The sequence below is a fragment of the Ursus maritimus genome, unplaced genomic scaffold (genome assembly GCF_017311325.1).
Source record: "Ursus maritimus isolate PB19 unplaced genomic scaffold, ASM1731132v1 scaffold_23, whole genome shotgun sequence".
Taxonomy (NCBI): domain Eukaryota; kingdom Metazoa; phylum Chordata; class Mammalia; order Carnivora; family Ursidae; genus Ursus; species Ursus maritimus.
Window position 1 is genome coordinate 42,319,065 of NW_024424786.1, and position 12,284 is coordinate 42,331,348.

Sequence of the window (12,284 nt, forward strand, 5' to 3'; positions counted from 1 at the left end):
GCTCCCTGACTCCTAAGCCAGACCTACCTCCTCCCTCCACGAGGTTTTGCTACGGTTGCCAGGACAGAGGGAGCACGCCAGCCCCACATAGGCCAGTTTCGTCGCCGTCAGCGAGGGCAGGCACCTGGTGCTCAGGAGTCGCGCAGCGTGGGGTCGTGGGACCGCGTGGTTTGAGAGGAGCCTCCCCGGGGTAACAAGGACTGCTTTCCCCCCGTCTTTTCAACGGAGCAGCACCGGAAGCAAACGGAGGCCGGGGCGCAGGCAACGCCACACTCGAAGATGCTAGAAAGCTTCCGAATCTTCGACTTTACAAATTCTACTTCAAGTGAAAGCCTCGTGGAGAAAGGCACCACTTTGCTCTTTTCTTCTCAGATACAGCGAACACCGGCCAAGTTGTTTTAATTTCCGAATTTATTAAAATGATTAACCTCAATACTGCAAGTGCATGTACAAAATATTTGTAAAAAATGTTTTTAATGAAACGTTAAAGAACTTACCTCAAATGCTGAAAAAGTCCTTTTTTTTCATTCTTTCAGTACAAGGAATACATTGTATCTCAAAGGTATTACAACTCAGCAAAACAATTCAAAACAGTAATTTGAAAAATGATTGAAAATTGAAGACTTTACACTTATTTTTATGATCATTTCCTAATTCTTACAAAGCCAAAATCTTGACGAATCATTGCATAAGCTCAAGCTCAAAGTCGTACTGAACGCGACCTCCTCCGAGGGGTCGCCGCGCCACCCGCCGCGCCACCCGCTGAGCTTCCGGCGGAGCCGAGCAGCTCCGAGGCGCCCGCCTGGAAAGCGGCATCGGGTCTCCCTGGAAGGCGGCAGCCGCGGCCGCCCCGCGCTCGTGCACCCCGACTCCCTCCCGAGGCGGGGACGCTCCCGGGCGCCGCCGCCCGGGCCCGCGGGGAAGGTCAGCCTCGAAAAGCCGAGGCCACCATCAAGTTAACACAAACATAAATAAGTTACTAAAATTAAGCTTAAAAATGGAGAAACGTGGGAAATGTGGTATTTCGTGACTTTTTCCTTTAGCTGGAAATTCCTGAAATGGCTGTTGTTGGTATTCCGGGAGACGGTTTGAGATTCAGTCTCTGAACCTCTTCGAAACGCTCCACGCTAAGACGGGAGTGAAAGAGGTGGCCCACCGCTTCTGGTACTTTCCAGACACGGCGTCTATGCTCGACCTTCCTTAGTGGCGCGCGTCTCGCACTCCTCCCACGAGGGACAACGTGAGGACTGGACGTGGTCCGCAACGCGCTCCGAGGGCCTCGGGACAGAGCCCGGGGGCTGTCCTGCTTCGCGAGGGGGAGAGCCCCACGCGGAGCAGGGGTGCGTGCGGTGGGCAAGCGGGTCTGCGCCCACCTCCACGCTACCACCTGAGGGGCTGACCTGCACGGGACGGACAGGAATGAGGCGACGTAAGACCACACGAGTAACGCCTTAAAGAACATGGGGAGAAACAAAACTCTACATTGCAAACACTTTTATGATTATTATTAATTTCTATGTGGAACCCCTATTGGCAATCGTTTTATGGGACTCAATTTAAAGGGTGTCCTTAGAACCTGGAAAACGGCAGGAATCACCTAGAAATAACAGTAAGCATTGAGGTTTTCTCCACTGGACTTTTCCTTTCGGGCAGATTCCTTTTAATATCTTAAGACATGGGCTACTCTTCTATAGACACTACACGAACCCCCTAAATCGATTTGACTCAGGAACACTGTATACCTGAAAGTACATGTACGCATTTCCCAGAAATAAAGAGACCCACCGGCGTCAAACACCTGCTACGGCTTTATATTCCCAAATTCTTTGTCCAATGATTTGTAAAATAATCCAGAGAAATGAAAGGTTGGTATTGACCATGAAGTAGTAATCAAAAATTTGCTCATTAAGTTACTTAAAATTAATTTCTCTTCTCAAAGTGCTTCAAAAAAACAAATTAAATCTGACTCCTCTTTTCGTTTAACTGATAATATAGTCAAAAAAATCTTTGATATTTCCATACATAAACTAACATAAGCCAAGAACTCCCACTGATGCAGTGCTTAGAACTATATATTTTATAATTTCCTATTTTATTGGCATGAATATTTCTAAACTTAAAAACCTTCCTGGTAAGTTCTTTTAATTTCTTATGACAAAAGTTTCTCACAACACACAAATATTTACAACATATACATTGTTTTCAGTTCTTTACATTGAATTTCAAAGACAAACATTTTTATAGGTTACCACAGAACAAAAGCTGTGACTCATGTTTTTATTTCATAAACTATTATAAGTTAAAGTGAATAGAGTTTTTAATATTCCTTGTAGCATTTTACAAGTGCAACAGAACCCTCGAAGACCCGAATTAAGAGCTGGAGCTCATTAGATAAATGTCGCTTGTTGTCATCACGGTGTTCACAGCAAAGTTTTGAAAAAATAAGCACCAATCATTCTTGCAAAGAACAATTTTATCTAAAAGGATTGAAAAGTGTTAAATACAAGGTCTTTAATTTACACGACAAGCAATAAATACGCTGTATCGGAACCTATCCTGCACACTGCCACCCTCGTACATATAACGTACTGAAAAGTTGGCGGTCACACGTGTAATTGTACTTTGTTTTTTTAAAGAAACCAATTTGACTCCCAACCGATGGTTTGCTCTTTTAGGCAAGGCCACAAACTACACCCGGGCCAGCAAACAGTGTGAAACTGACAAAACCCCGAGGGGGGCACATCTAGCAAATAAATCAAAAAGCCAAAGATCATTGCTGGTGATATTAGCATATACTAGAAAACCTTAATATGCTGCTACTATGATTTGTTTTAAATTATTGTTTAGTCATATATTAAAGAGCCAGTTGATGCTCTTGGTTTAAAAAAAAAGAAAACAGAAAAGAAAATTGTGTAGCCACATTATTGTTTTCAACGTCCTGTGTGGAAAGTTGCTATCACTGTACAATTTCGCTTGAGCCTTTATTTTACAACAGGGCTTTCCCGCTAACTCAGAATTGCACGTAAGAAGGCTATTTAAAAAGTACAATAAAAATTTGCACAAATCAGACTTAGGGAGAGTCAGTGCGCTGTACACTTTCTACAGTATGACGCTGCTAAGTGGAGAGAGGAGGGAAGCGCGGCCGCTAGAACGTCTCGGGTGAGGAATAACTGACTGGAATTTGTTTTTATTTCTTTAAAGTAGGTTTCCCAGGCCAAAGTGAGACCAAGAGCTTATGCGTTGAGCCTCAAAGACTGGTCTTCTCTTCTCCGGGAAGAGATGTCAATATCTATGGAGTCCTTCCCGACTATCAGCCGCAGGCGCTTGGCTGGAGGAAGAGGAATGAAGTCGTCCTCGAAGTCCTCCTCGTAGTCCTCGTCCTCCTCGTCGCCGTCCGAGGAGGAGGGCTCATCCGTGCTCTCCTCCTCGTACTGGCTGTAGTCGTCCACTTCCATGCGGGACTCCAGCAGCGAGAGAGGGTCGCTGCAGCACACCCCGTTCTCGTGGAGCCCCTCCGCGTACGGCCCCCGACCTTCCTCGTCCCGCTTCAGCTGGATCTTTAGTTTTGTGGAGCTGCTGCCTGACCCTGAGTTAAACCCATTATTGAGCTTTGCTACATACAGATTATTATCGTTTTCATGGTCTTTACTTAACTTGATGCTTATTTTCGAAGAACTCATTCCGTCATTCTCTTGGTCGTTTGTCTTGCTGCTGCTGTCGTGACGCCTACGGAGAGTCAATTTGGGAATCCCGGAGTTATTCTCCAGGATCAACTGGGCATCATACCTTGTGATTCGCCTCTTCTTTTTACTCTTTGCAGTTCTGAAGCCGTCTCTTGCCTTGAAGCTGTCGGACGTGACCACCGCCCCGCCGCCGGGCGAAGGCGCCCAGTCCGGGAAGCCCCCAGGCGCGGCCTCCGGGGTGCCGCGCTCGCCCGGCTCGCAGTGCGGCCCCAGCGCCTCGGGCGCCACGCCGGCTTCTCCGGGGGAGTCCTGCCCCGCGGCAGGCTCCTCGGCTTGCGCCAACTGTTTCACAAGTTTTCCTGGCCGTGACTTCTTCTTGGCCGCGCTGCTGTCGCTCCTCTGACACTTGGCCTCCGCCTCCTGCGCCGTTCCGGGGGCCAGGTCCTCCTCCGGCGCCGCGGGGGCCGGCTGCTCGCCGCCGTCCGGGCAGGCCTCTGGCGAGCTGCTCTTGCAGCCGTCCGACGCATTTGGTTCCGGCTTGGGGTCGGAGGGCTCCCTCGGACTCACCCTGGTCCGCGTGGAGCGCCGGGGGGTGTAGGTGCAGGGGGCGCCGTCCCCCGGCGGCGGGGCGCCCCGCCCGGAGCTCGCCCTGTGCTCACGCGCCGCGTGTCTAGTTAAGCACCCGCCGGCGGCTGTGGCTTGAGCTGGTCCCTCTGGCTCATCTTTTTTAATGGGTAAGTTTTTATACAGAACTACTTTGGGCTCTTTGAGGACTAAGTTTCCCATCTCGAGTTTTCTTGAAGCGCTCTTTTGCTCCAGCCGTTTGCAATGATTTCTTAATTTTATCTTTGAAAGTAAAGGCTTTGCAGGCTTTTTCAGTTTCTTTGGTACCCTGGAATTATTTATATGAGTTAGCTTAGATGAGGTAGAGTTGGAAGAAGCTGGAATTCTTGACATAGATTGCCTTGTTAATGTTCTGCTCTTGCTGTTCTTTTTCACACCAACTGACGATTTTCGGTTAGGAGCTGCAAGTTAAGGAGGAAAAAAAAAAAAGGATGAAAACCAGCCTTAGTAACACCGGAGCGCTCAACACAACAATGCCCGAACCCCGCAGCTATGAAAAGTTCGGATTATACCAGCACGTGCAAGGTGGACCCCGTTGGGTCTCGGCCGGCACGCGGGCACCCCCACACCACCCTCCTCTAACTTCCCAACCGCTGCCTCCGAGTTACGGGGCGCCATGCATTTCACACAGCAAGGACCTGGATTCCACTCTGAGCTCGTCCGTGATCTATCACAATAACTCGTCCAAAGTAAGTATTTCTTTTCCTGAGTCTTTTACCACATAAAAGGCTTGAAGTAAACTTGAGGAAAAAAATCAGATTTTCTTTCACAAATTCTTAACATCCTCCTTCAAAACAGGTTTCTTAAATCCACTACTCATTAATGCAAAGGAAGTATGTTACTTGACCAGTAATACAGAACAGAAGCACATTCCTAACGAGCTCGAGCAGACACATTCTATCACAATGGTTTCAGGCAAGGAAGAGAGACCTAAGAACCATATACTGTCATTTCCACAACGAACCGCACTACACAAAGTTCTCGCTCCGACCCCGTGAGGACCAGCAGACTCCCGAGGGCGGCAGAACTGCTGCTGACAATCAAACGGAGGCGGGAAGAAGCGTGCCACCAGAGTTACGCTCTCGGGACAGAGGGGATCCAACTTCCTCTGGACAAGCATGTAGAAAGGCTGCGATGACCCTACTGGGAACAGCCAACCCATAGACCAACAGCACCGTTGACCAGATTCTAAAAAAGGCTTACAGGTGACTCAAGTTTAAGCTGCTTCCACACTGAGCGTGACCTTACCATAGACTTTCTGCTGTCTTTATGTTTTTCTCGCCATTTACATTTTGGACCTGTATGTATAGTGTTTTACAGGAGTCCATCTCCCCAGCCCCACCTGAAAACCTCTTCTCCATTCAACTACCCCTTTCAGTCATCCACTAGGGAAGCTGAGATGACCACACTAATAATCCCCATTTCTCACCAGAAAACAGGGAGAGTAAAAAGCAACTATGGGTAAGCCAAGCACACTGCCCAACAAAGACTGTCGGCGCCGCTGACATGCCCAAGGGTTGCCAGGGCGACTGTCTTTCCTTCTGCATGGCTAAGCAAGTAAGTTACCATTAGTTTTTATGAGAGAAGAACAAGAATGCATTACAGGCATTCCAAAAATATCAAACCACCTAGAAGTCTCTGTACTCAAGAAGGGTGTCTCATGAATGGCTTTGGGGTACCCAAACCAGCACAGTCCCCAGGAGTGAGATCCCCTGATCAGACCAAGAATGTGCTTATCCATGTGGGCTACCACCCCAAGGCGGCCACTTCTTTTTAGAATAGGAGTCGTGGCTTGGATGCCATCCAATTGGAGAACAACTGATGTAGCATGAATTGGAATTATACAAAACTAGCTGGAAATTATTTTTTAAAATACAAGGCTATCCAGGGCATTCTTTTGTTAGAGGATTTCTTCACGCTTACAAGTCTTCCTACAAGGTAGACTGAATAGATGTGCTTGTTGACGTAAATGCTCGTCAGCGTGCGGCACTCGACCTTCTCAAATGTGGCTGTGAAGTCCTTTGGCTCAGCCCAGACTCCTCGAGGACCATTCTATGTGGTCCTCAGCCTTCCTTTTCCTTTTGCCATCCTGTTCTCATTCTGTACCTGCAGTCGCCCCTTCACCATGAAAACGTCTACACCACACGTTTGACAGCAATCCCCCTGCAATCCGGATCCAGCTTGTCCCTCTAATAAGATAGCCTTTGCCAATCTTGGAAAACCTCGTCACGAAATCCAGTGGGCACTGTCCAGCCCTTCCTCCACTTCCCTTCTCTGCAGAATGTGACACTACTAACCATTTTTCTTCCTGAAAACTCCTGTCTCGTTGGCTGCCCACAGGAGCACTCTCTCCTGCCCTTCCATTTGCCCCTTCAGCTGCGCTCCTCAGGCCTCTGCTGTCCTAGACTTCGGAAACTACACGCATTCTCTTGGTGATAGGCACCCACCCCTGCCCCGTGTGGCTCTTACCACTGATGTGCTGGCAGCTCCCGAACCACTTTCTCTAGCCTCCCTCTTAGATTACAGATCCGTATCACCAAATGCCTGCTGGCATCTAGATCTCCCCGAGGATGGACTCCTCATCACAGTCAACATACCCAAACTGAACTCACCATCAAGCTTCACGGCTGTTCTGCTAAATCCTCCAACCTGCTCAGTACCACCACCGTCCACCCAGCTGCCCAAGCAGACAGTGGGAGGTCATCCTGGCCTCCTGCTTTCCCTAACCGCCTCGTCCGGTCAGCCATTATGTCCCATGGAGGCCACTCCTGCGGCATCCCTGCGGCCATCTACTTGTCTCGCTTCACAGTCCCCTGCCTGAACCGCGGCAACGACTCCCTCCCTACCTTTTCTTATCTCTGCCATCGCTTCCCCAACATCCCATTCTCTACCCTGTGGCCAGAGTGATTTTCCTAGTACAACATGTCATTGCCGGGCTTTAAAACTTTCAATAACCTAATGCTTTAAGAATAAATCCAAAATTTTAAACAATGGTCATATCCCTCCTTCCCACACCCTCCCTACTCCAGCCGTGATGTACTTTCTTTATTCGAGTCCTACGCTCATCCCCGTATCTCCACTTATGAATTTCCTCTGCTCTGACCATGCTTCACTTGGCCAACCCCCTACCCTCTTTAAGACTCTGCTTAGGAAATGCTTTGCTCGGGGAGCCTTTCATGACTTTCTACAGATGACAGATCACCCTTCCTCTGTGTTTTCAGAGCACCTGAGACTATCCTTACTCCAGCTTGTATTTTAATCCATTAGGTCAGTCTCATTTTATGATTCTGAATCCACCCCTGCTTCCAATGGATTCCTTGCTAACCCACTGCAGTGAACCACGGACAAAGCACTTGTGTTTGTGTTCTCAACAGCACAAAATAGATTGCCTTGATGCTCTGTATTTTTTCGATACAGAGATCTCACGTATGTTCTTGTATTGGTCAGTCTCGTCTTAAAAACAGCATCTCACAAAAGCCCAGCTAAGAGGTATGCTCATCAAGTCAAAGGTCAGAAAAGACCCAGACAAGCCGGGCAAGAGAAATGTGAGCAGTGTGACTACGATGGGAGCCCCATGGGCGCCAAGGGCTCTTCTCTTAAAGACAGGTCTACGCTGTCCTCCAGGGTTTCCAGATGATAGTGATGGTAGGTAAACGCGGAAGACCGGAGCCACGCTGCAAACTAACGGAAGTCTGTCAAGAGACTGGGGATTCTGACTCAGTAGAGATCAGGTACACCTGTGGCTACTCTGGCCTCGGTGCGGCTACACCCCAGGCGACTCTCTTGCCTGGCGGCAGGGACAAGTCCCCAATGCCTAAACCTAAGACAGCAATTTCAGGTGGAGATATACATTCTTAGCAGTTATTATATACTGGTGCTGTGCAAAATGGCCCAGTCAGTATGATCTCAACCCTAACATGCATTCTCTGTAGTGCTAGTAAATCCGTGAGACAGCCAAGCGCATATGGACAAGCAGGCCTCAGATCGTCCACCTGGTATAAGGGGAAGAGGTGGGATGTGGACAGCGCTCTGGGACTCAAGGTCCACTGCACTAAGCACGCCACGGAGGTACGTGTGGGTCCCCGTGCCCCGGTGCAGGAGCCACAAGGCACGGCCATCGCCGCCATCTCAGGGTGTCCTCCAAAGCGCAGGGCAGCCCTGCGCGGGCATCGAGAATTACAGTCAGACACAAGAACAGCAGAACGACATCAAAGCTCCTCGCGCGCTCGGGCTGGGTTCTGTACTGGAAAAGCCCAGAACTGCACACTATCAACGTGAACCAAGGGAGTATGAGGGCCATCCACAGCCTGGCATCTTCACAACTTGAAGATCCAGAAAACCCTGAGTAAGACTTTAGAGTTCAGTTCGTCAGGCACAACAAGCATCTTCCATCTCACGCGAGCAGCACAGACTGGCAGCAGCTGCCCGCAACAGGCTGTTGGGAAGGACTCTGGAGCAGCCTACAGGCTCAGCCGCAAGGAGCGTTCAGATCAACAGTGAAGTCTGTGACAGCTGACAGTGAGAAGTGGGTGACCCAGTCCACTATGTCTAGGACAGGCGCTCCGGAGTTAAGATAACCTTATTCCACCGGCCTTGTCTTCTGGGTCTCACACCGACTTGTGACATTGGCAGGACTCACACCCTGTATCGTAGCACTGACTATGGGGGGGTGGCCTAGCCATCGAGGCACAAGAGGCCTACAAAACCACGATCTTCTAATACCGGCATTGTAATTCAGGCTTGTGGACCGAATTTGTGAAAATGCATTTCTTGTTGTCTCCTCTTTCCGGACACTAAAGCCAACAGTCAACTTGTGGCTCTTGAGACGCCTCTCAAAAGAGAAATCTGCGCAGAAGGAATAATTTATCTCCCGACTAGGCAGAAATGTTTCTCTACAAAGAACATACAAGCTGTTCAAAGAAAGCAGTTCTCTGCCCGCTGAGTTCTAAACAAGCTGCAGGGGAGGACGGCAGCTGCACACGGAGAAAGCACTCCGAATCCCTACGCAACCGGCTCGCCGCCGCCTCTGCGAGAGGCCCGGGCAGCCCCGGCTCTGCTACGGCCGCCATCTCAAAGTCTTTCTTTCAAACAGGTAGAAGGTTATGGTCGAGACACAGACACCACAAGAAATCCCGTCTAAAGAACACCTGTGGGGGCCTGCAGGAACACTGCTGGGAAAGTGACCTAGTGGAGGGCAGGCTGAGAGAGGACCGGCGTAAGCCTCGCGCTCCTCCAGAGCACAGAGCCGCACCTGTCAACTCTACACACGGCCCTCAAAGTTAGCTCCACCGACCCTCCAAGTCCTCGGAACCATCATCCTGCAGAAAGGTCATTTGAACAAAGTCAGCCCCTTCCCATCAGCAATCACTGGGAAGTGCTGCATTTCTCCTCGGTAATGCTGAGACCACAGCTCAAAGGGCTTACTGGTGCGCTCTGAACTCCGGCTCTGCGTGACTGTGTACTTGTATCCTGGCGCTAGGGCGTGAGCTCCCTGAGGGAGGGGCCTGAGTCTCACCCATCTCTGTATCTCTTCAACACCCAGTAGGCTTTTAAGTATTTGGTTTACTAAGCAATAGTCGCTAGATGGTCACACAGTAGTTGGTACACTCTCAGAAACTACCTACAGTATGCTCTTTTAGACTTCGTGGTGTACTGAGTTCAGTATGTATACAGTAGGAATAGAGTTAGTGCCCCCCGTGTCACAGAGCGATCCGGTGTGGGCAGCGTGGTGGCTGTGTCCGCGCTCTGTAGTGTTTCATGCACATATTTCTAAACCGGGCTTCACAAGTCTCCAGTTTCACCAAGGAACCAGACTCCGAAAACAAAACGTTGATTATGTTCCATTTATTATTAGAACCAACAGTCAACAGTGAATGGCGGGCTAACTGCGCTCTTTCTGTTCACTTGGGACATGAGAGACTGGACTAGAACACAGTGCTGCTCGTCCGCTACGGGGTTACACCTGGCCTCGGACCCTCCAGCAGCAGGTGGACGCAGGAATTCACGGCAGTGACATTCACCATCACATCATGGGAGAGGCCTTTCCTTCTCTCCAGGGTTTTCTGCAAGGGAGGGGTGCACCGCGCTGGGCTGCAAACGTCTGAAGACAGGGAGAGAAGCCTCAAACCACCCACTTCAGAAGGCACAGAGGCGCTACCGAGTACCTACGGCCACCTGGTGTGCCGAAACTGGCGTCCCTAGGGATCACCGAGTCAAAACTTGTAAACTTTAGTCCTGTCAGAACAAGTCAGACTAGAGAGCCTACAGCTGTAGTGGCAATGAGAGGAAACCGGTGTTACCCAGAGGAGACCGGCAGCCATGAGCATGGTCCCGGGACTTCAAAGCTCCACCAACATGACGCGTTTCCTTTTGCCCGGCTAGGCTTGCTTCGCTTTTTCCTCTTTATTCTCCATTCTCTCTGTTTCCAGTTTCCATACGGTCTTGCCCCCACGCACAACTGGTATCTTAATGCTGGCTTCTTCTTTTCACCTCTCTTGCTGCTTTCAGTGGAGGCTAACGCACCACGTCATAGTGCAGCGACCTTCGAGATGCCCCTCTATCACGATTCTGAGTCTGGTAACTGGTGGTTTGCAAAACGGGCTCAGTTCAGTTTGAAAAGGGCAAGCAAGCAGTAAAAAGGTGGGAGCCTTGAGGCCAGAGCTATGAACTGCCCAGGTTGGCATCATGCGTGCTAACGGACTGGCTCGGCGCAGGGACACGTATGTGCCTTGACGTCTCTACCCAGTCCTACTGCCATGGCGACAGTCAAACTAACACCTTGAAAATGTTTCTCTCAAACATAGGACGACCCTGGAACACATGATGAAGAACGTAATATCCAGTTACCAGGAATTCAAGAAAAGCAGACAGTTCAGTCTAGAGTAGAGGACTGAATCTGGAGGCGGGATACAGACTGCTTTTGTGCTCAGATCGTTTCTAGAACCTTCCGGTGCTGCTGAAGCACGTGAGTCCCAGAGCTTCTCTCAATATTTAAAAGATCAAAACTACTGAAGTGAAGCACACTTTAGCAAGATAATTGTGTGAATACTTAAAAATATAATAATAAAAAAAAGAAGATAGATGCTTATCAATCTCCCTTACTTACTTGCATTGTTTTTTTCCTGAGTGGTATCTGCATCAGTGTTAGAGCTGACAGATTGACTGTCTGAGTTTTTGCTGCTGTCACCTAACTTTTTAAGCCTATTTAAGCGTTTATCTGTTTCTCTGAGTCCGTATTTGCTATTGATAACAGGAGCAGGTGCAGGCAGTCCCACTCTGGATTTAAAAGCACCGGTTCCCCGTCTGAAAGAGAAAACAGCACAGGTTAAACAGACAGTGTGCTCACTGCAAGGTCAGCTGCTGAGGGCTCATGGCCACCTCAAGTCAACATATGTGACGCACGGCTGAGGCCCCGATCATCACCGGGAATCTGCCGGGTCTAGGACTCGCAGAAGAATTAAAAATGCATATAAAATTAACCCTCTAGACTCTAAATAACAAATTTCTATTATCAACTGATTATTAACTGCCCATGAGAAATTCCTAGACCTTGCAGAAGTCCACGTGTCGATGGAAATAACTGATTTTTCGATTTCAAAGCTGGTTAGTCAATAGTTAGGGCTACACCATAGCTTCAATAACCCACCTGTTTAATTATATTCCAGCTCTGCTCTATGCAAGTTAACTCTACAATACTGAATATTAAGAATTAAAGAATTAAAAAAAGAAACCAGAGAATTTCCATAAATCAATTCATTACTTAGAACACAATGTTAGATACAAACAAATCTTAACTAAAACTCTGTATAAGGCAGCTACACTGTATCCGTGAAAATCTGACTTCTAGAACAATAAAAACTGTTTAATTTATTCCAAGTTATTGAGATACACATGAATGAACTAATTAACACAATGTTACTTAATAAAAGGCATTAAAAGACTTGCTTTCACCACAGGACAAGAATGATTTGTAGCCTA

General features: G+C 48.7%; 1 protein-coding gene across 6 annotated transcripts in view; it reads right to left on the reverse strand.

Moving 5' to 3' along the window:
• Positions 1-1,790: 1,790 nt before the first annotated feature.
• The window catches only part of KMT5B (lysine methyltransferase 5B), a 54,122-nt gene continuing 43,628 nt past the window's right edge, over positions 1,791-12,284 (reverse strand). For 5 of the 6 annotated variants that reach the window (XM_040639553.1, XM_040639551.1, XM_040639552.1 and 2 more), the window contains 2 exons: positions 11,413-11,609; positions 1,791-4,708 (listed from right to left, as the gene is read on the reverse strand). In XM_040639553.1, the coding sequence (XP_040495487.1) occupies positions 3,234-4,708; positions 11,413-11,609 (1,672 nt within the window). In that variant the 3' untranslated portion in view covers positions 1,791-3,233. Of the gene's footprint in view, positions 4,709-10,136; positions 11,118-11,412; positions 11,610-12,284 lie in introns of those variants that run through there. The other variant, XM_008709087.2, reaches the window with a different exon arrangement.